The sequence below is a fragment of the Pyrus communis genome, chromosome 17 (genome assembly GCF_041283825.1).
Source record: "Pyrus communis isolate YQ-2024b chromosome 17, ASM4128382v1, whole genome shotgun sequence".
NCBI lineage: Eukaryota > Viridiplantae > Streptophyta > Magnoliopsida > Rosales > Rosaceae > Pyrus > Pyrus communis.
The window spans coordinates 21,488,101-21,514,037 of record NC_142581.1 but is presented as its reverse complement, the minus strand read 5'-3'; the positions used below and the strand labels follow the sequence as shown (position 1 = coordinate 21,514,037).

General features: G+C 37.9%; 3 protein-coding genes across 7 annotated transcripts; 2 read left to right on the top strand and 1 right to left on the bottom strand.

Moving 5' to 3' along the window:
• Positions 1–261: 261 nt before the first annotated feature.
• Positions 262–3,459, top strand: LOC137707567 (uncharacterized). Of its 4 annotated transcripts, XM_088689727.1 has the most exons (4): positions 308–336; positions 578–646; positions 1,419–2,902; positions 3,083–3,459. In XM_088689727.1, the coding sequence occupies exons 2-3, from the start codon at positions 629–631 to the stop codon at positions 2,880–2,882; spliced, it is 1,482 nt and encodes a 493-aa protein (XP_088545853.1). In that variant the 5' UTR covers positions 308–336; positions 578–628; the 3' UTR covers positions 2,883–2,902; positions 3,083–3,459. The 4 variants fall into 4 exon arrangements, 3 of the variants coding, with proteins under 3 accessions (XP_088545854.1, XP_068302564.2, XP_088545853.1); XM_088689728.1 differs by lacking the exon at positions 578–646 and having other exon boundaries at positions 262–336; positions 1,416–2,902; XM_068446463.2 differs by lacking the exon at positions 578–646 and having other exon boundaries at positions 270–336.
• A 1,810-nt stretch (positions 3,460–5,269) lies between these two features.
• On the top strand, positions 5,270–8,017 carry GRX4 (glutaredoxin 4). 2 transcript variants are annotated; one of them, XM_068446520.2, is made up of 7 exons: positions 5,270–5,402; positions 5,550–5,634; positions 6,251–6,385; positions 6,499–6,598; positions 7,157–7,223; positions 7,627–7,705; positions 7,799–8,017. In XM_068446520.2, exons 2-7 carry the CDS (start codon positions 5,560–5,562, stop codon positions 7,859–7,861), a joined length of 519 nt encoding a protein of 172 aa, XP_068302621.1. In that variant the 5' UTR covers positions 5,270–5,402; positions 5,550–5,559; the 3' UTR covers positions 7,862–8,017. The 2 variants fall into 2 exon arrangements, with proteins under 2 accessions (XP_068302621.1, XP_068302620.1); XM_068446519.2 differs by having other exon boundaries at positions 5,272–5,402; positions 5,559–5,634.
• A 786-nt stretch (positions 8,018–8,803) lies between these two features.
• On the bottom strand, positions 8,804–15,913 carry LOC137707614 (periodic tryptophan protein 2). Its single transcript, XM_068446521.2, has 7 exons — positions 14,527–15,913; positions 12,890–13,141; positions 12,712–12,804; positions 12,087–12,458; positions 10,325–10,669; positions 9,572–9,799; positions 8,804–9,458 (listed from the first exon to the last, which is right to left on the bottom strand). Exons 1-7 carry the CDS (start codon positions 15,745–15,747, stop codon positions 9,288–9,290), a joined length of 2,682 nt encoding a protein of 893 aa, XP_068302622.2. The 5' UTR covers positions 15,748–15,913; the 3' UTR covers positions 8,804–9,287.
• Between the last annotated feature and the right edge of the window lie 10,024 nt (positions 15,914–25,937).

Sequence of the window (25,937 nt, the reverse complement as noted above, 5' to 3'; positions counted from 1 at the left end):
GGGTTGATAAAAGAAACTCGGGTCGGGTATTTGGGAACCCGATGGTCCAGGTCCAATACATTTGAACTCAACACATAACTCCTGTGCTGCCCACCACTGGACTCAACTTTTGGGATTTTGAGACGTAACCGTTTGGACTCATCCAATTACGATAAAGTCCAGACCAGAACAAGAACGAATGAGGGCAGTGTCGTCTTTTAACACCTGGTAGATGCCACCCGTGTCTCTCTTGCGTATATATAGAGCTAGCACGCCTCCTACTTTTCAATTTTGCTTAGAAACGCTCGCTCTCTTCTGCGGAAGTTTCCCCAGAGTCTCCAACGACAGCAACCTCCGGTAAATTCCGAACCCTAAAATCCTTTACAGTTCGATACGATCTATTTCTTCGATTTATTTTCGCAGATCGTGAAATTATTTCTGGGTTTTGATTGATTTCGTTATTTTGGGTTCGAAAACTATGAAAATTTTGAATTTTTAGCGCAAAGATTGTCAATTTTTGTGGATAATTTTAGCTTTCTTAAACTTTGTGGTTTTGGGTGCTTTTGATTTGGGTTGATGGCTTCTCTGAACATGTTAGGATCGTTTGTTCATGCTGAAATGTCGAATGGGTCAACGGTGAATATTGAATATGAGCAAAGGGATTTCGGTGAGGCTTCTGGGTGTAATTTTATGATTTGGGTAGTGTTGAGTGGCTGCTATTTGGGTAATGATGTTGCGTTTTATGTATTGATGTCGAAGATATAAGGAAAATTTGGTAATTTAATTGGAAGGCTAGGAATTGAACTAGAACTAGAAGCTAGGTTGAGCTTCTTTGGAATCTAATTATTTATGTATTTTGGCCGAGTGTGTCTATTTTCATAAATCACTAGTGGCTAAGTGGTACGGGTCGTGTGGTGGGTGGTGAGCTTCGTTGAATTGTATGTGTATGTAGGTACTTAGTTTGTAGTTAAACCTGGATAAATACAAGAAATTTATTTTCAACTGACTCTGCAATGGCAGTAGCCCCGTGCACTGGGCTGCACATTTGTGCAGGTTTCTTGGAGTTTGCTAGTAATTATTTATTGGTGCTCATGATTAAGGTGTTGCTTTCTATTGTGGCATCAAAATACAGAAAAGGAGTTGATAGATATTGTAATATTCTTTTTACCTGACTAGTGAGTAGTAATGGTTCAGTTGTTTTGTTTGGATCAAATGGTTCTATTAGTATACTTGTGATCTCTGCAATTTAAGATTGAAAATACAATCATGCACATAAGCACGCACAGATTATATCACACAAAAAAAGGCCTTTTTCGTTAAGATCTGTTAAAGTCTGGTTTCCGAATCTGCTATGCATTTTTTTCAGTCTTTCGTAATATTTGTGATATATTTATTTCCTACATTTAACGCTTCCTAATGTTGCGTGTTGGAAAAAGTAGGTTTTAGTATTCTGTGGTGGCTTCTTAACTTCAAAAATGCCTAAAGTTAGAAGAGATAGTTCCTTGTCTCTTGATCGATCTAGGGCATCTCCTTATCCGTGCACCTCTGATGATTCTGATGCTTACAATCTGAAAAATCCTTTGGAAAGCGAAGATAACGCAAAAGAGTGGGAAGAAGCTAGATGCCCCATCTGCATGGAACATGCACACAATGCGGTTCTTTTAAAATGTTCATCTCATGAGAAGGGCTGCAGGCCTTTCATGTGCAATACAAGCTATCGGCACTCAAATTGCTTTGACCAGTTTTGTAAGTCATCTTCGCCTTGCTGCTCAACAGTTATGTTGCAGGAACTTCCTCTCACACACACCTCTCACATTGCTAGCGAGGAACAATCGTCGCCTGGGCAAAGCAGCCCCTGTGGCAGTCAATTGGATTTGAAGCCAGTTTGCCCTCTTTGTCGTGGAGAGATCTATGGGTATGTTGTTGTAGAGGCTGCTCGCCACTTCATGAATGCCAAAGTGAGGAATTGCTCTTCTGAGACATGTGACTTTAGTGGGACTTATTCAGAACTGAGGAAGCATGCTAGGTCTGAACATCCATCTGTCCGTCCATCCGAGGTGGATCCAACTCGACATAGTGATTGGGTAAGGTTGGAGCGTGAAAGGGACTTGGAAGATGTTCTTAGCTTGGTCCAACAAGGACCCGGAGATGAACTTCTTGATGATTCATCAGGGGATCTTAATTCCTGGATGTCGACCGTGTTCGCTGCAATGTTCCGTTCTCTTGAGGTCATGCTTGTGACTCGTTTGATGGATTCTTCAAGTGGCTCTTCAAGTGGCAGAGAGCAGCAGACGCATAACCGCAGATCAGGAAGGATATCCAGGGTTCGTTATGACAATGATACCATTCCTTCCACTAGACGGAGCAACAATGTATCAGATATTACATCTCGTCCCAGACGTCTGCGATGGCGGGCACTGAATGATGATGTGGGGACTAGCCGTTCCAGATGGGGTCGCAATTCCATGTCTGGGGAGGCTGGTGGTCATGCGCCTAGATGGGGCAACAGTTTGTTGTCAGAGCAAAATAGCCGTACCCCAAGATGGGGCAACAACTCCTTGTCAGAGGAAGCTAACCATGCCGCCAGATGGGGCAACAATCCCTTATCAGAGGAGACCAGTCGCGCCTCTAGAATGGGCAACAACTCCTTAACGGAGGAGACCAGTCGTTGGCCTAGATGGAGCAACAACACCTTACCAGAAGAAACCAGTCGTGCTTCTATATGGGGCAACAACTCCTTACGTGAAGAAACCAATCGTGCTCCTAGATGGGGCAACAACTCCTTAACTGAAGAGACCAGTCGTGCTCCTAGATGGGGCAATGCTTCAGCACCTGACAATACCCCTCGTACTGGGAGGCTGCGCTGGAGAAATCAAAGATGGCCAACAAATAACAGGCGGTGACTGCGGCAGACTATTCTGAGGTCAATTTTCTCGCACTAAAATTTAGTGTCAAGATTTTTTATGAAACTACGCTAAAACTTAGTGTCAAGATTCTGTATGTAAGTTTCATATTTCGCAGAATTATAGTCATTTTCCAATGTTTCACGTATTTCTCATCACTCTTTCCCTTTTTTTTCCCCTTTTTCTTTTGGCGTTCTCAGATCGAACAGCCGCAGTAGCATCTTCAGATTACGTCTCTGCTCAGTTGCAGATGGAACTGCCGCAGTAGCATCTTCAGATTACGTCTCTGCTTAGTTGCGGATCGTGTCGGACTGTTTAAGAAGAAGAAGCATTGAATGAACTGCGAAAGCATGAAGTTTCATTTTGCCTGACAATGTTAAAGGGCCTCGAGAACTCTCTTTTTTTTTCCCCTCTTGTTTGATTCATTGTTAGATTGTGTTAGCACGGTTGAGTACTATGTTAGTTATGGTTTCGGTTTATGAGGATGTTTCTGTACAGAGGATCGCTTTATATTTCTGGTTTTTTACTTTTTCGCCAAACTTTTTTCAAATAATTTATGAAAAGAATTATTGAATCAGTTGAAGCTACTGGCAACTTTATTTTTCCTGATGGAAAGGACGACCTCTATCCTGTGTCAAATTAGCTGATTAGTTGACCTTTATCCTGTGTCAAATTTGAAACAAAAAGACTTAAACGTGACACGGTGTTAACAGTTTAGATGAGTTAGGTGGTTCAATTCAAAATCTGGATATATAACAAGAAAATCTCATTAATCTATTCGTCAAAATTTCTTAACAAACTCGATATATACTCTCAAAAGTCCTTGTAGAATTTTAAATCCTATCAAATCTATCATTTTATGTGCCTTTTTAAATCTTTCAAAACTTTAATTGACTACACCTGTTGTTGATTCTAAAAAGTACAAAGCCTACGTGGCTGGCAGTGCGAGTAACTATGAGCTAACTACATCATTTTTGTGGAAGCAGGGTTCCAACTCGCAACCGAGCTCGGTCGAGCAGTAGAATAGATGTGGTGGTGGTAGTGGTGTCGACTGCACTGCTGACTTCCGTGCTCAAGCGATTATAGTCGAGAAAGGAACACGTCTTGGCTTTGGATTATAGAACTTGAAGACAAGGTTGCCTAGATCAGTGTGAAGTTCAGGATCTCCTTTCCTACACCAGGTTTGGCTGCCTTGACTATATTCATTAGAATATAGGTGCGCTGAATCGGTATCAGGCTATACATGTACTCAAAAGAGATAAGCGTTTTAATGGCAAATGTAGTTCAGCTGTCTAAGTGCCAAACTGCAAAATGCACTTAGGAGTAACCAATCATTGAACACCTCTGCTTCGCTAGGAAGCTAATGAAGTGACCTCTTTTAGTAATAAGTTAAAAACTTCTTCACTAGCCAAGACTTGGATAGATAACCAACCAACTGGAAGTAGTTTTGTTAATCTAAACTAAAGATGCTCCCTGACTGCTTGATTCTATGGCTCCAGTGTTGTTAGTCCATGAAGATGTTGCCGGTTCTCAACATAGTGTTGTTAGTTTAAACTGAAGATGTGTTGACAGGAGAGTTAGGATAGTTAGTGTTTTTCTTAGGGTTGTGCGTAGGCGAAGGGTTTTCGCGCAGTGCGTTTTAAGTTGTTTTTTGAGTTGAAGTGACTTTAATATTGCGGATCATTTTCTATTTATAGGTGAGGTATGTGCGATAAACAAGCCTGCCAAGGCAGAGTCCTGATGAGACTGTATTTGCTCGACATCTGCTTCAGTATTCCCCTTATCCTTTAATGGCCAAAACTTCATCTTCATCCAGTCTCAACCTCTTTCATTCCAACTAGGACTCATGAATCTAGTCTCATTATGAGATTCATTCATTTTTATCCAATTGAGCAAGCATTCTGATCCTTGGGATAATTCATATTTATCCAATCATTCATTTTTATCCAATTGAGCAAGCATTCTGATCCTTGGGATAATTCATATTTATCCAAGTTCCAATTTGATCTCTTGCATTCTCATTTCGTATAGGACATGACCGAGCCAGCCACACTTGGTTTCTTCACAATCCTTCCTTCATAAGGACTCGGTCGAACTGATCCTCTTCATGGGGCTAAAAGCCCATTGGGTTGAAGGACACACAATAACCCGAGATCAGTGGTCCTCCGATCAGCCCATCTTTGCCCAAATTGTTGTTTCATGCCTAAAAACACTCGCTAAGTGAATTTTACAAAATTTTGAGTCACAAGGAAAATTCAAAATTGACATTCATCATAAATTTCAAGGGTAAATTGAAATAAGTAAAATTCAAGGCAGGAATTAGAATGTGTTAACAAAATGGACCAAAAATATACCAATAAAAAAGAAGGAAACTGGATTCATATAGACCGACACACGTTGCAGAAACCTTCACTACACTCGAGAAAAACGCATCGTTTCACCAGGTTCCCTCTTCCTTCTCAGCTCAGCGCCTCAGCCTCCTTCCACGGCGGTTCCACCTCTCTCCTCCTCTTCTTCCAGGTAAATCGATCAAATTCCCGACTTTCCTTCGTTTTCCGACTAACCAAACAGGATTTTCACATCGGTTTTTATGAATGAATATTATTGTAAAAAGCTTTCAACTTTCCTTCGTTTTCCGACTAACCAAACACGATTTCATGTTTTTAGGGTTCGCAGCATGGCTAGGTCTCTTTCGAATTTGCTCTTCAAGGGGCTTTCGTTTTCCGGCTCGGCTGCTCGTCCTGCCACAATTGTAAGACTTTTCCGGGTTTTCCACATTTGGGTACTAGTATTTATTGCGGGGGGAACTGATTTCCGCACACCCATTTCTCCTCGTCCACGTTCACATCTGTTTGTTGTTTCTCTTTCGATTTCTTCAATTCGAAGGCGAGATATAAGAGTGTGTACAAGGAGAAAAAGGAGGTGTAGAAATCACTAGTAGTAGTAGTGAAACGAAAGTGCGTAACTCAAAGAGTGTTGAGACTGAGAGTTTTGTTAAAATCAAACTAAACCCAGGATTAAATACTGTTTTATATATGATTTTAAGAAAAAAAAAAATACTGTTGTATTTTGATATTACCTGTCTGTGATTGGAAATATGTTTCGGTACAGAGTTAATTGGATTATCTATGTTCGAACATACCATGAACCCTAAACCCTGAACCCTGTTTGTCATATGGATTGAGATTTTGATCACATGATATATATTATATAGTCTGGCAAGAAACATTAATCTTTATTCCGCATGCTTTATGTTTGTGTTTTCAACCGCACCATGTATAGGAGTGTGCATGCAAAATGTTTTCAATTTGGATTCATTATACTTCATACTTAATAATGATAACTTTGAATGGTTTCTTTGGTGTTAGGCTCCTGCATCCTTTTATCTTAGTGGCTTGAGATACAACACCAGTGTGCCAAAGGAGCCCGACACACACGATGATTTTAAACCAACTAATAAGCTTGAGAGTTCTGACCTTAGCTTGAAGGACCTTGTTGAAAAGGTAGACATATGCCAAACAAATCTTCTTAATATAATCTTTTTCTTTCCCTTTGTCATCTTGATGAAGGTTTATTGTCCGTTACGTTCAATGATTCTGATATGTTTCTGGCGCAGGATGTCAAGGACAACCCTGTAATGCTTTACATGAAAGGAGTGCCTGAAGTTCCTCAATGTGGATTCAGCTCACTTGCTGTTAGAGTATTGAAACTATATGGTAAGTGCCGAGTCGTTCAACACTCCAACTTTCATTCATGGCTTTCTAAAGTTCATTTAGCAACCAAATCTATCTACATATGAACGGAAATAACTGAAATGAAAGCAAAGTGGTGCTCACTATGTTCATGATTGTTCATAAGTTCCATCAAAGTGAGACGCCTCTAGCTAAAGATGGATATAAATAGCTCGCTAATGTTGAACAAATACATAGAGGTGCATTTAATACTTCCTGCATAAAGAGTCAGTTTCTTACAAATACGTGATGCACCTAATCAACTAGAAATTTCAATAATGGCTAAAACATAGTCAGGCATTTATTGTTCATAAAGTAATCCAGAATGAAGTAGAGTACTGTTTCGGTGCAGTGATTGACTGATTGAATTAATTTTCTTTTCAAGTTTACTTATTGCATGAAGTATGTTGAGCGAAATAACTGGTTCTATGTTAACGAGTGTAGCTTGAGGTTATGAACAAACATGACTATAACAAAGTTACTTTCGCGTGTTGTTATGTATTGCTGCTAATTATTTTTTTATGATAATTGTGAACTTTGCAGAAGTTCCTTTGGCTTCTAGAAATATCGTGGAAGACCCTGAACTGAAAAGTGCTGTAAAAGCCTTTAGGTGAGTTGATTCTTTGTCGTTAGTTTTTAAAGGTTTCCCACTCTGGTTTTAGTTTATATAATTTTGCCTTTCCAAATTTGCTAGCACAGCTTATTAACGAAAGTGGTAAGCAAATCTTTCTTTTTTCTTTGGTGAAGTACATAATACTATTTATTAAGAAATTGTCGTTGCATGAAGAATTATGATTGTCACGAATTGTGATTGAATTATAGAACTCATTGTTTTTGTTGGAAGTTAAAACCTGTCCCCCTTTTCACTAATGATCGTGCAAACCTGAAACGAAAACTACTTCAAATTTTGTTCATTATACAGAGGCAGGACCGTCGATTATGCTAAACTTAGGCATTTTGGCCTTTTTGATTTGGAGTTGATTTCTTAACTTCCTGTTTTTTTCCCTATGAAGCCACTGGCCGACGTTTCCTCAGATATTCATCAAGGGGGAGTTTGTCGGAGGGTCAGATATTATTCTCAATATGCATCAGGTTAGTCCTTATAAATTCGATTAGTTACTGTATTTTTTGTTATATATTCAAGGCAACGCATTTGCTGTAAGAATGTTGTCTTTTCGTTTGTAGAGTGGTGAACTGAAGGAAAAGCTTAAGGACATCTCAGGCAGTCAGGAGAAGAAATCTGAATAAGTTGTTGAATTTGGGCTGTGGAGTGCAGAGTAACACATTTCTTCCATGTTTTTCTTTTGTTGCTGAAAGATGACAAATATGTGGGATTATGTATCACTGGAGTTAATAAACCTAATTTTATCATATCAAGAGTAATAAATCTCGCTTATTTATTTATCTCATTTCGTCCTTGTGCAATATATTTAGTTTTCATGTGAGATTGGGTTTGAGTTAGTTGTTGTGGTGCGATGGGATTGGATCGGATAACTCGTATTTAAGGAACGTTGATGGAAGAAATTTTGTCCGACTTGAAGGAAATTTTTTTAAATCCATAAAAAATATTTATATTACGTTGGATTTCTTATAATTCCCGAATATGAAAAATCATTCACCCCTACCTTTACACGGCTCTTGAATTGTACGAGTTAATCAATCCATCAAATCCTCGAAAGTAGAAACTGAACTGAGACCTAAGATACGTAGATTTGAATTTGAAGTGAGGAAAACTGGAATTAAACTATAGAACAAAACAATTCAATTAAAAGTGAGCAAATATTTTTTAGTGGGGAAATTTGTCAAGCACTTGGTGCGCCTATCGTCTCCATTTCTGTTTATGTCTACAAATCTAAAGCAATTTGCTGAGTGATGTCGAGATCTCATGCCTAGCGTTGTCGACACATCCTGCCAAATATTACCGAGACTACTACAAGACATTTCATCAAACACTGGGCACAAAACGATCCCGTATTAGACATTCAGAAAGTCCTCGAAGAACCTTTACATGTATTTTTCCGGGCCTTCAAAGGGTCCCTAGACCGCCTCTTGTGGATCTGCCCATACCTAGACACCTTTGTTTATTTCCCTCCCTTGAAATAAGATGCAAGTCAACGACTTGCAACCAAAGAAATGCTTTGTAATAAGCATCAAGAAAAAAATAAATTGAAATATTCATGTTCCAACTGCTTTTTCTGATCCAATCCATCAAGACCAATCATCATTCCAAACTCCACACAGACAAAAGCAGACCAAAAGCAGACTGGGGAAAAAGGAAAACTTCAAGACATACATTTCCCGAGGACCAATTCTCTTTGTCAATATAGTACAGAAAAACTGCAGATCCGCATCAGATCATACGATGAATGCCAATTAGCGACGGACAATGTTTCAAGACAAATCTACTTTTTAACTACCAGAGACAACATTAACTGATGCTGCAAATACATACGCCTGCAATGACTGCAAGACTTCACTGCACGGATGATGTTTTAAGCAACAAACTGCAGTTCTTGTCACGAGCCTCAATTTCACAGCTCAAGTATTTTCCAACATGTCAATAGAGCGACGAGGGTTCCCAAAACCAAGCAAGTTGATTTCACACATTGCAATGAAAACAGTAATCTTTTACCTGAAAATTTTGTTGAGGTGTGCAGCAGCGTTGCCATACTTTTCATTTCCCTGAGCTTGCTGAACATAAATATCGAAGCATATATTCGTTGGAAGAACATGTCTCCTTCAAATCCTGATGTGTTCTTGTTATTGCCTTCTGTAGGGATTTTAAAGCAGGAAGCAGCTTTCGGAAGTTTTGTTGAATAGAGTTACCATGAACCTTGCAGAGCTCCTGCAAGACAAAACAAACACAAGCCCTCAGTGCGGTCCTGATATGAAAACAATCCCGCTGTAAGAGGTATACAGCATCTGGACTGAGCAGAAACAAAAGTCAATAGAAGTTACCTGACACCACTGAAGAATAAACTCCACATGCGGGCAACTTTCCAAAAGATCTGCTAATGCCTCGATTAACCTTTGCAAATATCTGTAAGGAATTGATGAGACGACAGCAGGGATGTCTATCGGACTAACTTTGAAAATACACTTTTTAATCAGACTGTCTTCATTTAATCTGAGACTGAGGATTAAAGCCTTGCTCAATTTATCTTCATTGAGTGCAGCATCAACAGCCTGCAGAACAATGTGATCAGAAAACAAATGAAAAGAAAACAAAATTGAAGGTAGAAATCTACAAAAACTAAGAAAATTAGTGCAATTTTAACAAAGGGTCTCACTATTTAAAATAAAATTCTCGCAAGCCTTCCAATTATGAATTCTTTAATCTCCATTATAAACCTTCGATAAAATAACATTCAAGGACTGGTTAAAACACAAATCTCTTTCCCCTCCCCATCCACTCTCCCTGCCACCGTCATCCAGCTGCTCTCCTCCCACCTTTGGAACGGAGGTACCTTTGTTCTAGGTGCCCATGGTACCTCCTATAGGTTTCAAAGGTGGACAGTCTACCTAGTTTTTCTTTAATTAAGTTTATGTTTTTATCAGACAAATATTGATGTTCATAGAAAATTGAATTTAATTAGAGCAATTGTAGTATTATGGTGGCATACTGAGTTTTAAAGAAACAACATTTTGAAAATGTTTAATGGTAATCTAAGTAGAGGGATGTTCAGAATATTTCAAAGTTTCACCACGTACCTCAGGTGTGACATCCATGTCAAGATCAGTTGGGTCAAAGATAAAAGAATCATCAATAGAATAAACTAGAACTCCCTCTGTTGTTGCAGCTGAGAAGCTCCGACCAGTGGGGGCAATTCTCAAGCATTTTGTTCTAACAACCGGCCTTCCACGGTTAGGCATGGATCCTGGTAAATCATAACCCAACTTTCCCCGGGTTTGTTTGTCAACACCTTCTTCTATATCACTGTTATCATCGTCAATTAAATCCAGTGGTCCAGCATCTGTCATATTCTTTGAGTTTAAGAAGTCAAGAACTCCATCCAAAGATAGATTGTGAGTTATTTGAAACCTCCGCAGCAACACCTGTGAAAATAAATCCACTAAATCAATAGACCTAAGAACTTTGAAGTTTAAACATAATGAAGAAGTGGAGTTCCTCTATAAGCTAGATTCAGAGAAATACCATGGTACTGAGTGAGGCAGAAGGAGATGTACCCAATCACCTATACATGTACAATATAGACAAGGACAATTCTATACATCCTAACTTCTCTTTTCCCAACTTATAGAGCATTCTCACACTGGATTAAAATACATTGTTGTATTACCAATCCAATGATATATTTCTCGCACAGGAAGGGAACAAAAAAGCATTAGGACAAAAAAGTTGGGGTATTTTCTAAAGAATAGGTTTAGATAATTGATGTAGAAACAAGCGGATTGTAACAGGTTTAAGGCCAAAAACATTCTACCCAAGAGCATATGCATACAAGACGGCAAAAGAAAGAATCAATATAAAAGTTACACAAGCTGCTTTTTTATATCAAAATATACAACAAGCTGCTTAAAGTTCATTCAAAACTCGAAGGCATTGAGTATTCAGATAACCATGGAAGTTGCACAGCCCCAATCAAAGTCCTCGTTAAATGTTTTATGTTCTGAATATGCGGCAACTTGGAGAAATCTTAATTCATTGGGACCTGGCCAAGAGGTGGAAAGTTGTACAGCTCTTATAAAAAACCTCATCACATATTTGACTTTATCTTCTGAATATGCAACTCGTACATATTCAACAGATCTGTTCCAAATTTGGAGAATATGTATGTTACCTCACTTTTCACTACTTTTCCTGTATATTAAGCATGTGGTTCAAAGCCTTAAAAGCTGCCTACGAACACTCTCTAGACCTATCCCTCTAACTATCTGAAGTTCGAAATATTGGTGTTTGCAACAGGCCTAATAAACTCTAGAGTGTATTTTCCATTAAGCCACTTCAGACACCGATTTTTAATCTATTAACCAATAACCAATGGGACCCAAAGATGGAATGAAAGAAGATTAGGAAGAAAGCATAGATCAAAGGTAATTAGAAACAGAGACATTTGAAACCCTGCCAGAAATCATGGGAAGTCTTACATCTGTGTGGCTGAAAAGGTAAATGATGGGGGCAAAAGAAAAAGGATAACAAATGACATACAAGCTTTCTATATATCGCAGTGGTTGCCTACAGTTGCAATAAATCAAAGTACAGAACATGTCTCATGTAAGAATGTGTAAAAGCTTATGACCCAATGGTTAATGAAAATATAGCTCATGTGTTTCTGAGCAGTTTCTTCAAAGCATGAAAGAGATGCAAGAGATGTATGTGCATAACTGCATATAGTTCAATGTTTAAGGTCTTGATGTTCCAGCCAGAAAACAAAACAGTAACAAGAATGTGAAAAAATTGAAGTTTGAGAAACATCATTGAGTGTGGATCATGCTGCGGTAAGAAACTAACCTGATCAGCAACATCATACATGCAGATGTATTTGCTACTTCCTCCAGCTAATATGTAACTCCCATCAGCTGAATAACATAAGGTTGTGAAGAACTTTCCTGAACTTGAGTTGGCAGCTGATCTACGATCTGTCATAAGACGACCTCCAGAAATATCCCTACGGCCCTCAATGGTATACATTAATAAACCATCAATCGGGTCCCAGAAATGAATTTGACCGTCTAATGTGCTGCTAGCCAACTGCTTTCCATCTGGACGGTAAACCAATGTAAGAACATCGTGTGTATGAGTGAATGTTTCAACGGCACCTTTTCCATCAAAAACATCCCACAACCGAACTGTTCTGTCCCATGATGATGAAGCTAAAATTGCCTGCATGTGGGAGAAAAAACATCTCATCAAGCTCCAAAAGCTATCAACGTTAAACCTTGTAAATAAACTCTTGGTTGCATGAGAATATAAAAACAACATACATAAAGAAAACAACTTAAATCAGAACCACCTCTATAAAAGTAAATGCATCTGCAACAGCCAGAACGAGCATTATAGAAGCATATGCATTTATAATAAACCAACAGAACAATTATACCAGCAGAACAGTCAAATATAATATGAGTAAACTCACATTTGTAGGAGAAAACATCAAACCGTGAACAGGACCTTCATGGCCGCTTAGAATATCCAACAGACGGCCTGTCTTCATTGACCAAACAAAGATCTATTGTACATAACATTAAGAAAAGTCAGGAAACAGGAACTAAAATGAAGCATGTCAAAAAGCTATGATCAAAGGGGCAAAATACCTCAAAGGAATCAAGGGTTCCAGCACAAATCACTTCACCACTCTGATCTGCTGCCAGTGAAACAAATTGCCTAGTTTCAGGGGTGGTAAATGTTCTAAAATTTCGATAACGGTACAAATCCCATGCACGAACAGTCCCGTCCAGAGAGGCACTTAGGAGACTATGGCTGTTAGCCATAAAGTGGAGTGCGGTGATTGCATTAGTGTGCTCAGAGAATGTTATAAAGCAGAAACCTGATGAAACAGTCCAGACCTGCACAAGAAGAAGAGTAAACTCTCTGGGTATGATAGTCCACAATTGCATTTTGTACGAAATATTAATAATCCACACATTGGCAAGTTGATGTAATTATGAAAGTGCAAATAGAAAATGGGTGTGGTAATGCAACAATACATCACAAACCCACCAAACTGTCATGCATTATTAAACTCACTAGACAATTCTATAGTACATATATCACCAATGATCATCTGATCTAGTGGCACCCAATCTCCACTTTCTTGGAGAATACCCTGAGATAAAATCTCATGGACAGCAATTGTTGACTATAAACAAATCATTCGTTATGAGAATCATAAGACAACAATACATCACAAACCCACCAAACTGTCATGCGGTTTTAAATTCACTACACAAATCTATAGTACATATATCCAAGGTACTAAAAGATGCTAGGCACTAGTTGGGCGGTGGGCTAGGGCCTAGCGCCTAGGTGATTAGGAGGGGGCCCAAGCAGACTACTCGGATTTAAGTAAATTTATTATATATTGTATAAATAAGAGCCTATTATACTTAAAAAAAAAAAAACATACATAATTAAATTGGGATACGTATATTGAAAAATAAAATTACATATAAATTATAAAGTACGAAACATATTGAAAACATGGGGAATAAGCATATAATGAGTGTTCATCCAAGTATTCAACAAGTCTCTTACATTTTATTAAAAAATTAAAATACAAAATGAAAGTTATCGATTTTCTGTCTAAGTAAGAGTCACGACCTAGGGTGTCTAGGCAGGTTTAGGCGGGCTAGGTGGACGCCTAAGCGGGTTTAGGCACACTTTCTTAACTTTCAAATGCCTAGGGACTAATTGGGGGGGTACCCAGCCGCCTAGCGCCTAGGCGGGGATTTTTAGACCAGTGCATATATCACCAATGATCATCTGATCTAGTGGCACCCAATCTCCACTTTCTTGGAGAATTTCCTGAGAAAAAATCTCATGGATAACAATTGTTGACTATAAAAAAACCATTCTTTTGGGAATCATAAGACAAGAATAAGGTAATGCAAAGTCATCGTAACATACAAGTACAATGGACCTACAGTACAAAAGAATTCTAAGTCGCACCTTTCAGTCAGTTATGAAACGAGTCATCATTTATTAAAGGCAACCCATGCCACAACCAAACAAATGGATTAAATAAAAAAGGTTAGTATTACACTGAAGAAAAACCCACAAAAGTAGAGACAATATATGAATCTGCAGATAACAGCTAACAAGTTACTAATCCTCATTCTTCCATCATAACAGCTTAAACATAGAGCTAAGATGCTTGAACGAAAATGCTGCATGGAACTACACAAGCAAAGTCCTCTAAATAAAAAGCTTCCCATTCTAAAAACTACTTTACCTTGACTTTGTTATCATCTGCTCCAGTGGCTAACAGTTGCGAATCTGGTGAATAAGCAAGACAATTCACATCGAAGTAATGCCCCTGCTGCTTCAATATGTAACTCTCTGACTTCCACTCCCACACAAGCAACTGTCCAAGTTTTGCACACCCAAATGTCAGCCAATTTCCAAGTTCATTAAAAACTGCGGTGGTAATTTTCTCTCTTGATATTGACAACAAGTGCAAGCAAACAAAATCAGGCATTTGATATAACCCAAATACACCATTTGAGAACCCAACAACCAACATATTAAGGCCCCTATGATAATCACATGCTGTCAACTTCGCCTGGGACTGCAAAAAATTGTTCTTCCCCAACAACTCCCATTTCCTGTTTCGCAAATACCCACCTTCTTCATCCAAGTCACCTTCTCTGCCCTCATAACCCTTTCTCTTCTTCAAATCACCACTTCCAAAACCTTCAACTTCACCGTCACCATCCCTATCCGGTGTACCTGGTGAGGGTGGCTCTTTAACATCCATTCCATCAGATTCACCTTCATTGTCACTCAAACCCCAACTAAACACATAACAATCGCGGGTAACTGTATAAACATTGCATACCTTATTCGTGTTCTTATCAATTCCAAAAAACACACCCACAACTGTATCTCTATGACCCAAAAACATAAATGGCTTCCTTTTAACCCCGCCTGATTTCAATTTTTTCATACAAAACAACCTAGCAGTCAAATCTTTCGACCCGATAAGCAAATAATTCGAGTCCGGGCTCCAATCCAATGCCACAACCTTATCATCACAATCAGCAAAAGTCCTAACCAATTCAAACGGAAAAAACTCTTTCTTGAAACCAGGAGAGCGCCAAATTTGAACCAACTTACCCGTGGCGACCGCGATAAACGCCCCATTAGGACTGAATTCGATGGCATTGACGGCTTTTTTGAAGGACATGCGGTGAAGCACCACGCGCTGGCGGAGGTTGATGAAGAGGCATCGGCGATTGTCGTCGACTGTGAGGAGAAAGACGCCGTCAGGCGAGGCGGCGATTCGGGAGATGTTGGAGGAAGATTGGACGGGTAGGGTTATGGATTGAGATTTGATGAGGTCGGTGACGGAGACTCTGTTACCGACCGGTGAGATTAGCTCGGTGTTGTTGGTGATTACGGCGTTGCCTCCTCGGTACGGAGCTCCAAGGAGGTTCTGGAACCTGTAGTTCATAACTTTTCACAGATTGAGTTGCCAAGAAAAGCGCAGGACTGAAGAAGCAGAATTTTCTCGGCAACCAAACAGAGGGTGAAGAACGTTGAGAGATTTTAGTTACCACAGCTAAAGGTTTAGCTAGGGTTTAAGCGAAGATAAATTTACACTTTGGGTCCCGTCTTTCAGGTCATTTGTCATTTTGCCCTCTTAAAAATTCAGTTTTAACAAATGGGTCATGGTACAAGGTTCTTTTTGGGGACTTTGACAATACGAGGGGGCTTTATTGAATTAACATATTACCAGAGTGGGGGGAGAGGGGGGACTATTGGCTGACCCAAAAGAAATGGGGTAGTTCGGTTCCTTCAGTTCGATCTTTTGATTGAAATTTGCAATTTGTATTTCGGTTCGGTTTTTCTTTTTTTTTTTAATTTTTTTTCTTTTTCTTTTTAACATACAAAATGAAGAAGAGATAAGGCCTTCAACATATTTAGACATAAAGTTTTTTTTTTGTCAAAATATTTAAAGTTGGTTTGCCTAGTCTTAGATTAAAATTAGACATTTGGTGACATGGAATTGGGCTTGAAATATGAAACCAAACATAAATAAATAAATAAAATATTAATTCATATCTCATTCTGTGCGGTTTGGTTTGGTTTTTGAACCAAACACTGAAACCAAACAATAATTTTTTTGTTTAGTTCGGTTTTTTTTTTTTTTTTTTTTTTTTAATCCAATTCGATTTTCAATCAATTTGATTCTTTTAGTTTTGGTTCAACATTTGATATGATTTTTTCGATTTTTGGAGCCCACCCCTAGAATCAAATAAACGTGTCTCTCACCCATGCAGGGGCACCTCAATCCATTTTAAGGCATGTGATGTAGATATAGTTTGATAATATTGAGTTTATAAACTTGAAACATACAAATGATTGATGTGTTACATCAATGGGATGAGGTTAAAAGTCCATGACTAGATTTCTGAGGTAACTTTATTCGGATCAGCCTTATTCTGACCCTGGAAAATCATGGTGCCACAATGGCGACATGGAATTGGGCTTGAAAAATGAACACCAAACATAAATAAAATATTAACTTATATCTCATTCGGTTCGGTTCACTTTGATTTTTTGAACCACCAAAATTGAAACCGAACCAATAATTGTTTGTTCAATTTGTTTTTTTTTTTTAATTTGTTTAGTTTTCAATTTGATTTTCAATTGATTTGATTTGTTTTCAATACGGTCGATTTATTCTATTTCAATTTTTGGAGCCCACCCCTAAAATCAAATAAATACATATCGCACCCATGTAGGGGCACCTCATCCATTTTAGGACATTTTGTGGACTTTATTGAATTAACATATTACCAAAAGGGGGGGGGGGGGCTTTATTGAATTAACATACTACCAGAGGGCGCCGCCGCCGAGGGGGGGGAGTTGGAGAGAGAGGGGGCTTTATTGAATTAACATATTACCAGAGGGGGGGGGGGGGGGAAGGGGGCTTTATTGAATTAACATATTACCAGGGGAGGAAAGGTGGGGTAGTTCGGTTCCTTCGATTCGATCTTTTGATTGAAATTTGCAATTTGTACTTCGGTTCGGTTTTTTTTTTTTTTAATTTTTTTTTCTTTTTCTTTTTAACATACAAGATGAAGAAAAAAGATAGAGAATAAGGCCTTCAACATATTTAGACATAAAGTTTTATTTTATTTATTTATTTATTTTTTTGTCAAAATATTTAGACATAAAATTGGTTTGCCTAGTCTTGGATTAAAATTAGACATTTGGTTACATGGAATTGGGCTTGAAATATGAAAACCAAACATAAATAAATAAATAAAATATTAATTCATATCTCATTCGGTGTGGTTTGGTTTGGTTTTTGAACCAAACACTGAAACCGAACAATAATTTTTATGTTTAGTTCGGTTTTTTTTTTTTTTTTTTTTTTTAATCCAATTCGATTTTCAATCAATTTGATTCTTTTAGTTTTGTTTCAACATTTGATATGATTTTTTCGATTTTTGGAGCCCACCCCTAAAATCAAATAAACGTGTCTCTCACCCATGCAGGGGCACCTCAATCCATTTTAGGGCATGTGATGTAGATATAGTTTGATAATATTGAGTTTATAAACTTGAAACATACAAATGATTGATGTGTTACATCAATGGGATGAGGTTAAAAGTCCATGACTAGACTTCTGAGGTAACTGTATTCGGATCAGCCTTATTCTGACCCTGGAAAATCATGGTCCCACAATGGTGACATGGAATTGGGCTTGAAAAATGAACACCAAACATAAATAAAATATTAATTTATATCTTGTTCGGTTTGGTTCACTTTGATTTTTTGAACCACCAAAATTGAAACCGAACCAATAATTGTTTGTTCAATTTGTTTTTATTTTTTTATTTTTTTAGTTTTCAATTTGTTTTTCAATTGATTCGATTTGTTTTCAATACGGTCTGATTTATTCTATTTCAATTTTTGGAGCCCACCCCTAAAATCAAATAAATACATATCGCACCCATGTAGGGGCACCTCATCCATTTTAGGGCATTAATTTTTTTTCTTTTTCTTTTTAACATACAAGATGAAGAAAAAAGATAGAGAATAAGGCCTTCAACATATTTAGACATAAAGTTTTATTTTATTTTATTTTTTGTCAAAATATTTAGACATAAAGTTGGTTTGCCTAGTCTTGGATTAAAATTAGATATATGGTGACATGGAATTGGGCTTGAAATATGAAAACCAAACATAAATAAATAAATAAAATATTAATTCAGATCTTATTCGATGTGGTTTGGTTTGGTTTTTGAATCAAACACTGAAACCGAACAATAATATTTTTGTTTAGTTCAGTTTTTTTTTTTTTTTTTTTTCTTTTTTCAATTCGATTTTCAATCAATTTGATTCTTTTAGTTTTGGTTCAACATTCGATATGATTTTTTCGATTTTTGAAGCCCACCCCTAGAATCAAATAAACGTGTCTCTCACCTATGCAAGGGCACCTCAATCCATTTTAGGGCATGTAATGCAGATATAGTTTGATAATATTGAGTTTATAAACTTGAAACATACAAAGGATTGATGTGTTACATCAATGGGATGAGGTTAAAAGTCCATGACTAGACTTCTGAGGTAACTGTATTCGGATCAGCTTTATTCCAACCCTGGAAAATCATGGTCCCACAATGGTGACATGGAATTGGGCTTGAAAAATGAACACCAAACATAAATAAAATATTAATTTATATCTCGTTCGGTTTGGTTCGATTTGATTTTTTGAACCACCAAAATCGAAACTAAACCAATAATTGTTTGTTCAATTTGTTTTTTGTTTTTTGTTTTTTTTGTTTTCAATTCGATTTTCAATTGATTCGATTTGTTTTCAATTCGGTCCGATTTATTCTATTTCAATTTTTGGAGCCCACCCCTAAAAACATATAAATATATCTCGCACCCATGCAGGGGTACCTCTATCCATTTTAGGGCATTTTGTTAAAAAATAAAAAAATAAAAAAAAACCATAGCTATAATCAAAATTGAAACCATTTATATTATTGAGTTTGTAAAATTGAAACTTACAAAGGATTGATGTGTTGTGAATTCAGTGTGTTACATCATATGTTGTGATTGCAACCCTCGCAAATTGAGATTACCATTAGACTTTGCGATGCCACTTACAATTGCTCTCCCTCCAATTCTTCTCGATGCAGTCTTTAGTCATGTGGCTATAAACAACACAACATGCCATTCAAACGGGGGGGGGGGGAGGGGGGGGGGAGGGGCATCTTGATCATCATCACTCTCCATCTTTCCATCTCCGTTCTATTTTTCTTAAGGTAGTCTTCAGAATTCCTAATCCGATATTATAATTTTAAGGAAAAATGAAATGATGGGGAGTTTCAATAAGAATTGGAAAAGAATAGGTGTAAAAGTAGAGCTAATTTCATATTTCAAGAGAGATCGATGCCTATCAGCTCAAGTTCAAACTTTCTCTTTGTAAGTAAGAGCCTTCCTCTCCGTGAGTGAGAGTTTTTCTCCCCATGTGTGAGAGTAGCAAAGAACCTCAATTTCCTCCTCTAGCCGCCGGCCCTATTTCTGTGTAGGGTTGGTGGCAACCTCTCATTTTTGGTTCTTTGGTGGTTGTCCCTGTTTCCTTCTTGTTTTCTTGCCTTTCCACCCCTACTTGCCACTGAGCTTTCCAGCCCTCAGATTTGATTTCTTTTCGCCTTCAACCAATCAACATGTCCTCATCCACCCACCCACCCATCTATACCTTCATCTGCATGTTCTTTTGTCGTCCCTGGATTCCCTCTCTGTTCCGATCTGCAACCATTTTTAGCTGCGATTTGTTACGGCCTTTCATCAAGAAGGTGTGTAGAGTTCTGATGTTTTCACCGGCTTAGGTGGTCATACCACCACCTTTTCTCTGTCTGCCTTCTTTGGCAGTGTTGCTTGTGGAAATCCCACAAGCGTCTTCGGTTTCTACCACTCGGTGGTTATGATCTGTGGTATATTATCTGACGGAGGACGATCTTTGTTTTCTTTCCATCTCTGAGGCGATATTTGGCTGGGCTCCTGGCAGGTGTTGGCTATGGAGGCTCGTTCTAGTTGTGCTGTTGCGGCGTTTTCGGCGACAGCGCATGGAGGAAGTTGTTAGGGTTTGTTTGTGTGCTTCTGTTTTGGGCTCAAAACTACGTTTTGGGCTATTGGGTTACAACGAAGGTCCTTCTTTTGCTTCTGTGGTTTATGTATTTGGGCCTTTGTTATGTAATTTTGTTGTGTTTTAGTAATAAAGTAACCCGTTTTCCAAAAAAAAAAAATTCAGTTCAAGTTCTCATAAACCCAATCACTTGCATCACATCTCAACATGATATTCAGCTTCTCACGGGTTTCTGTGCATATTAGGGCAACTCCTTCGTTGCTTATTGCCTTGAGGATTAGCAACTCAATCCACTATCCTCCGGCCCCTCCCCAAAACACTCCAGACCACTAGGTCAATTGGACCCAAGGCGAGCCAAATGGAAAAGTCATGCAATAATCGTTTAGCCTAACGCCCTGCTTATGTGGCGTTGCCATAACGTTTGTCATAATTTAAATTATTAAAAAAATATAAAAATTATAATAATAAAAAACTAATTAAAAATATAAAAAATTATAATTTTTTTTTCCTATAAATACTAACCATGTTCTTCTACTTTACACTACATTTCAATATTTTCAAATACTTATACCAATTTTTTATTATTATGTGAAATTAAAAATAAAGTTATCTTTTATTATTTTATGAAATAAAAAAATACTAATATTTTAATACGAATTGCCTTGACTATTCAGTTTAGGGGTAGAGATGCACTTTGGTAGTTACTGTTCATTGCAGGCTTTATTTAAGGAATTGAGTTGCCTATTGCTCGGGGGCCTTCCTACACTGGAAGTGCTCTTATGGCCCAAAAGTGTGTAGCAACATCAAATACTGCCATCCATGTCCATTGTTGATTACTGAACTCATTAGTGATGGAGCTAGGAATTCACAACAATGGGGTCAAAAACTAGCTTTCAAAAATCGATCAAAATTTCATTTATAATGTCCACGATGTGTTTTCTTATTTTGGAAATGTCATGTCAAAGCATCATTATCAATAAAATCAAATACATCTTTCACAATGTATACAACCAAGTTATCATTCAACCATTAATCTTCTATCCTATTATGATCCTTGACAATTTTCATAGCCTAAAATGCTCTTTCAACAAAAGCTGCAACAAGTAAAATCAATGCTAAATTGACGATCAAGCACACTAAGAGATAATGTCTTTCCCTCTTTGCCTCCACCAACTTTTGTGCAAGACTAATTGTTTTCAATCTAAAAAATTCATTATGAAAACATACATATAATTCTTAAGTTCATCTTCAAGAAGTGTAAGCTCCTTATCAATTTTGGATAAAATTTAGCAAGATGAACTAACTTTTCAATGTCAAAGGTTGTCTGGGCATAAGCATGCCACACAAAGAAGCAACTATGTACTTGCCTCATTAAAACGATTGTTCAACTCTTGAAGTTGCTCATCAATAACATCAATAAAGAGACCAACACGATAATGTGATGAAGGTTTGTCAATTTCTCAACTCTACGCCATGATCTCACTCGAGCTATAAAGATATCCTTCATATCAGGAATACCAATATCTCACGTCCAACAATTTTTTCAGCTTCAACAGGTAGAAGAAAATTTGGGAAAATTCCACAAGCACAATTGCCATCAAGTCAACTTCATCCATCTAATATTTGATGCTTGAACTAGGGCCGTTCACCCGTCATTGTCACACCGCAATTACCTGAAGGCAATGTTCCCCGGTTTTTGAGTTCTTTTGGTGCACGTCATGAAATGACGGATGATGATACACCTGAGATACTCAGGGAAACTTCTAACCCCAACAAGGTTGTAAAGGTTAGCTTACTGATAGGAATTTCTACCGTCTGCAAAAGTAGGGATAAAAACGCTTAAAAATACTTGCAAGAGAACAAGGAAGTTGTAGTATAAAAGGCTCAAGTAAAATCGTTTCCACAAGGATTGATTGAATAATTTGTATTTAAATTAATTCTTAATTAACTATTTAAAACAAAATGTTGAAAATGTTGATTTTATGACCTAGAATATTTTAAAACGAAATTTAAATCAAAACAATTAAAGAAACCAATTTGAAAGGGAACAATCTTAGAAAATAATGATAAAAGGACACTAGGATTCCGCCGTCCCCTTAACAATCTTATGTAGTTTTACCAATTACTTATGAATTACACATGCAACTTTGAAGGTTAGGTTTTCCTAAAGTATATCCTACTTGTGGCATTCAAGCTAGAATGTATATCAAACATGCAATCTGCCTGTGGCATTCAGATCAAACATAAACATGCATGACTCATTATGCTTTGTGAAAACCCTTTGAAAAACCATGCAACCCCTAAGACGTGGCATTCGCCCTAAGTAAACTTACAACTATCAATCACAAGAAGCAACACTCAATCCTCTGATGGCATTCCAACTGAATTGCATCCAATTACTTATCTAAACATCCTAATGGTATCTAAGCATTAAGATATAGAGACAGTTTAAACACAATGATTAATAATTCAAAGTATGAATGCATAATGACACACCTCGACCGAAGTCAAGGCGTGTTGGGCGTCACGTGAAAGTGACGTAGCCAATAGTGCAAAAAAAGTAATTAAAAATGTGAACAAATTAAAACCAAAACTAAAAATAAGTGAGTATGTGGAAGTGGTCAAACCCAAGATACAAACATTCAGAGCATAGGTAATTTAAAGGTGCAGTCGAACTAAGTACTAAATACACAACCAGAGAGAAGAACCCTACATAATTTAGTGGAATGTCAGAATCCGCCGGATAATCCTTATGTGCCACACAGAGGAACAACTATCTAGTACCTGAAGGGGCAAAAAACAAAAGGGTGATTGGGCAAAAACAAAGCTTTAGAAATCACATTTATCTTTTCTGAAAGTCATAACCCCTGATTGTAAAACTTGCATAGTTTCTAGAAAATAATACTACGTAAGTATGAAAATCAATGCACAAAGCAGAGAAAACAAAAGCATGCCATGCCACGATTTCTTAGCAATAATAAATGTAAATCAGGTGTGAATCAATCTAAATTATCATGCCCGTTGGAGTCACCTAATGTGACCTATACGACTGGACTTATTGGTCATCTGTCTATGCTTGCACATGAGTCAGAGTCACCTAGTGTGACCTGTACGACAGGGCTGAGTGTAAATATGTACGCTCTAATGCTACGATCACGTGAAGCCTAGCGATAAATCGCAGGTCACCTACGAGTTAGAGTCACCTAATGTGACTTGTACGACAGGGCTGGCACCAAACTTGAATCCAAGGTGAGCGTGCGGTGCAGGAAGTGAACATCACGTGAATGACTGGCCCTGACCTGGGACGGGAGCACTAACACCGAGGTGCAACAATGATGAGCTCTAAATGAATATATGCATGCCAATGTAATGCAACCATTTCAATCACATAACAACTCACTTGAACTTACCTGTACCTCCCGTAGGATCATGCGGCATAATCACAAACTCATAACAATGCAACATTCAAAATATAACACATTTAAATCATGGCATGCTATGCACAATTCAATTTAAAACATTTCTGGAAACCAATAAGTTTATGCTATGCACACACGAAAACAAATGCCCACTCACTGATATGTCGAAGGATCGTAGCCCCTCTAGCCTCGCTTGTCCGCGTTCGTCCTCGGGGTATGTCTCCCTTATATGCAAAACAACTACTTTTAATTAATTAAAATAGCACATAAACCAAAATCTAGGATAAATTTCTCATAGTTTGCTCAAATGGAAGGTTTGAATATACGAAAATGATCTACTTGAAGTCACAAACCCGTACATGAAAACCACTCGCCAACCGGAGGCCGAACTTGCCCTCACGCGCCGTCCAACCCACAGCCATACGCAACGCCACGTGCATTGCATGTGCTGATAGAACCCTAATGGACGTTAGGGATATTCCTTCAGAATAGACAGAATATTTCATTAAATAGTAACGGCGTTACCTGACGCCGTCAGGATATTCCGTCAACTTTGACAGAATATTCGTCTTCTTCTCCAGTAAGCTTTGCTGCCCGCCGTATGGTTCTCCTGTTTCTGGAAAATCTCGCTGGATTGTGGGAAAATTTTCAAACCTTTATATCTAAGTCATTTCTCAACCAAAATCCATAAATTCATACAGATTTGAAGCTTATGACAAGGAGAACAACATTGTATCTTTTGGGGATCCAAAATTGACCAGAAAATGGCATGAAAATCCCTCGAAAGATTCAGCCAAAACTGAAACTTCTCGAACTCGCGTGATCTGATGTCAATTCCCTTCCAAACTTAGTCTAGGGTCCATATGGAGTTGAATAGAAGCTTCCCCACATCCTAAAACCTTGTAATCTCGCTAGGATCACGTCGCAGCAAAGTGCACTGAGTCGGAGCTTCTGAGTTAACAAGTCAAAACTTATCCGTTCGACAATCAGATGGTACGACTAGGGGTTTGATCTGTGATGATTTGGTGTGTGTTCAAAGGTGAGGGTGTCTCGGGTGTGAGAAGAAGGAAGAATAAGGTCCGAGAAGGAGAGAGAGAGTACTAATTGGGCAGAGAAGAGAGAGATATAATCTGATTAGGCTAGGGAAAATTAGGAGCTAAAATAATTGGTGGTAAGGATAAGTACGGGTTAAACCTTCAAAAGAAAGAGATGACAAAATTTCGTAAAAACGTAATCTAACGTACACTATCCAAAACAGTGTTTTCGACACTGATTAATTAATGCACTCATGAAATAAGTCTACCCGTTTGCACACTTTAATTTTTCTTAACTTTTTCGTTACGACACCAATTCGGGTCTAACTCACGCTGACGCACTCGTGACGTCGAGGCTAATTTAATTACTACAACGAGAAAATAATTTAAAACTGAGTAAATACATCCACGTCACTTAGCCAACTAGGGCATAATCATCACTTTACACACTCGGGAAGAAAATTATATAGAAAATAGGGACGGGTCGTCACACATAATATCATAAGAAATTAAATAAAAACTACATATTCATGCTAAGGCTCAAGGGATCACCCTAGCAAATGACAATTAGTTACAAACAACCATAAAACAAAAGGAATTCATTTGAAATAGAAAAAGATAGAAAACACCTTGAAGTACAAATCATCAAAGTCTAGCTAAGTTCTCCAAATTGATGCCTTCCTAAATTTTATGCTTCCCTCTCATCCTAATGGCTATAAAGCCTTATTTATACTACTACAAAACAAAACCCTAAAAGGTCTTAGAATAAAACTAGGAAATACATTCGTATTCTATCTTTGAGAAATCTGCCCAGCCACAAATCAGCCACGTTTTTAGGCTTTCACGGCTCCAAAACAGGCCCAAAACGGCCAGAATTAAAGCTTGAGATGTCCCGAACAGAATTGCAGAAGACCTCGAACCCAAAGACATCATCTAGGATGCCAAAAAGCCCAAATAAATCCAAAACATCACTTTGACAGCACTGTGTGTTGCTCCTTTACTTCATCACCATAAATAAACCGCTGGGTAGAAAATTATGAAACTTTGACACGAACAAGTTGAGAGAACCATGAACGTCCTC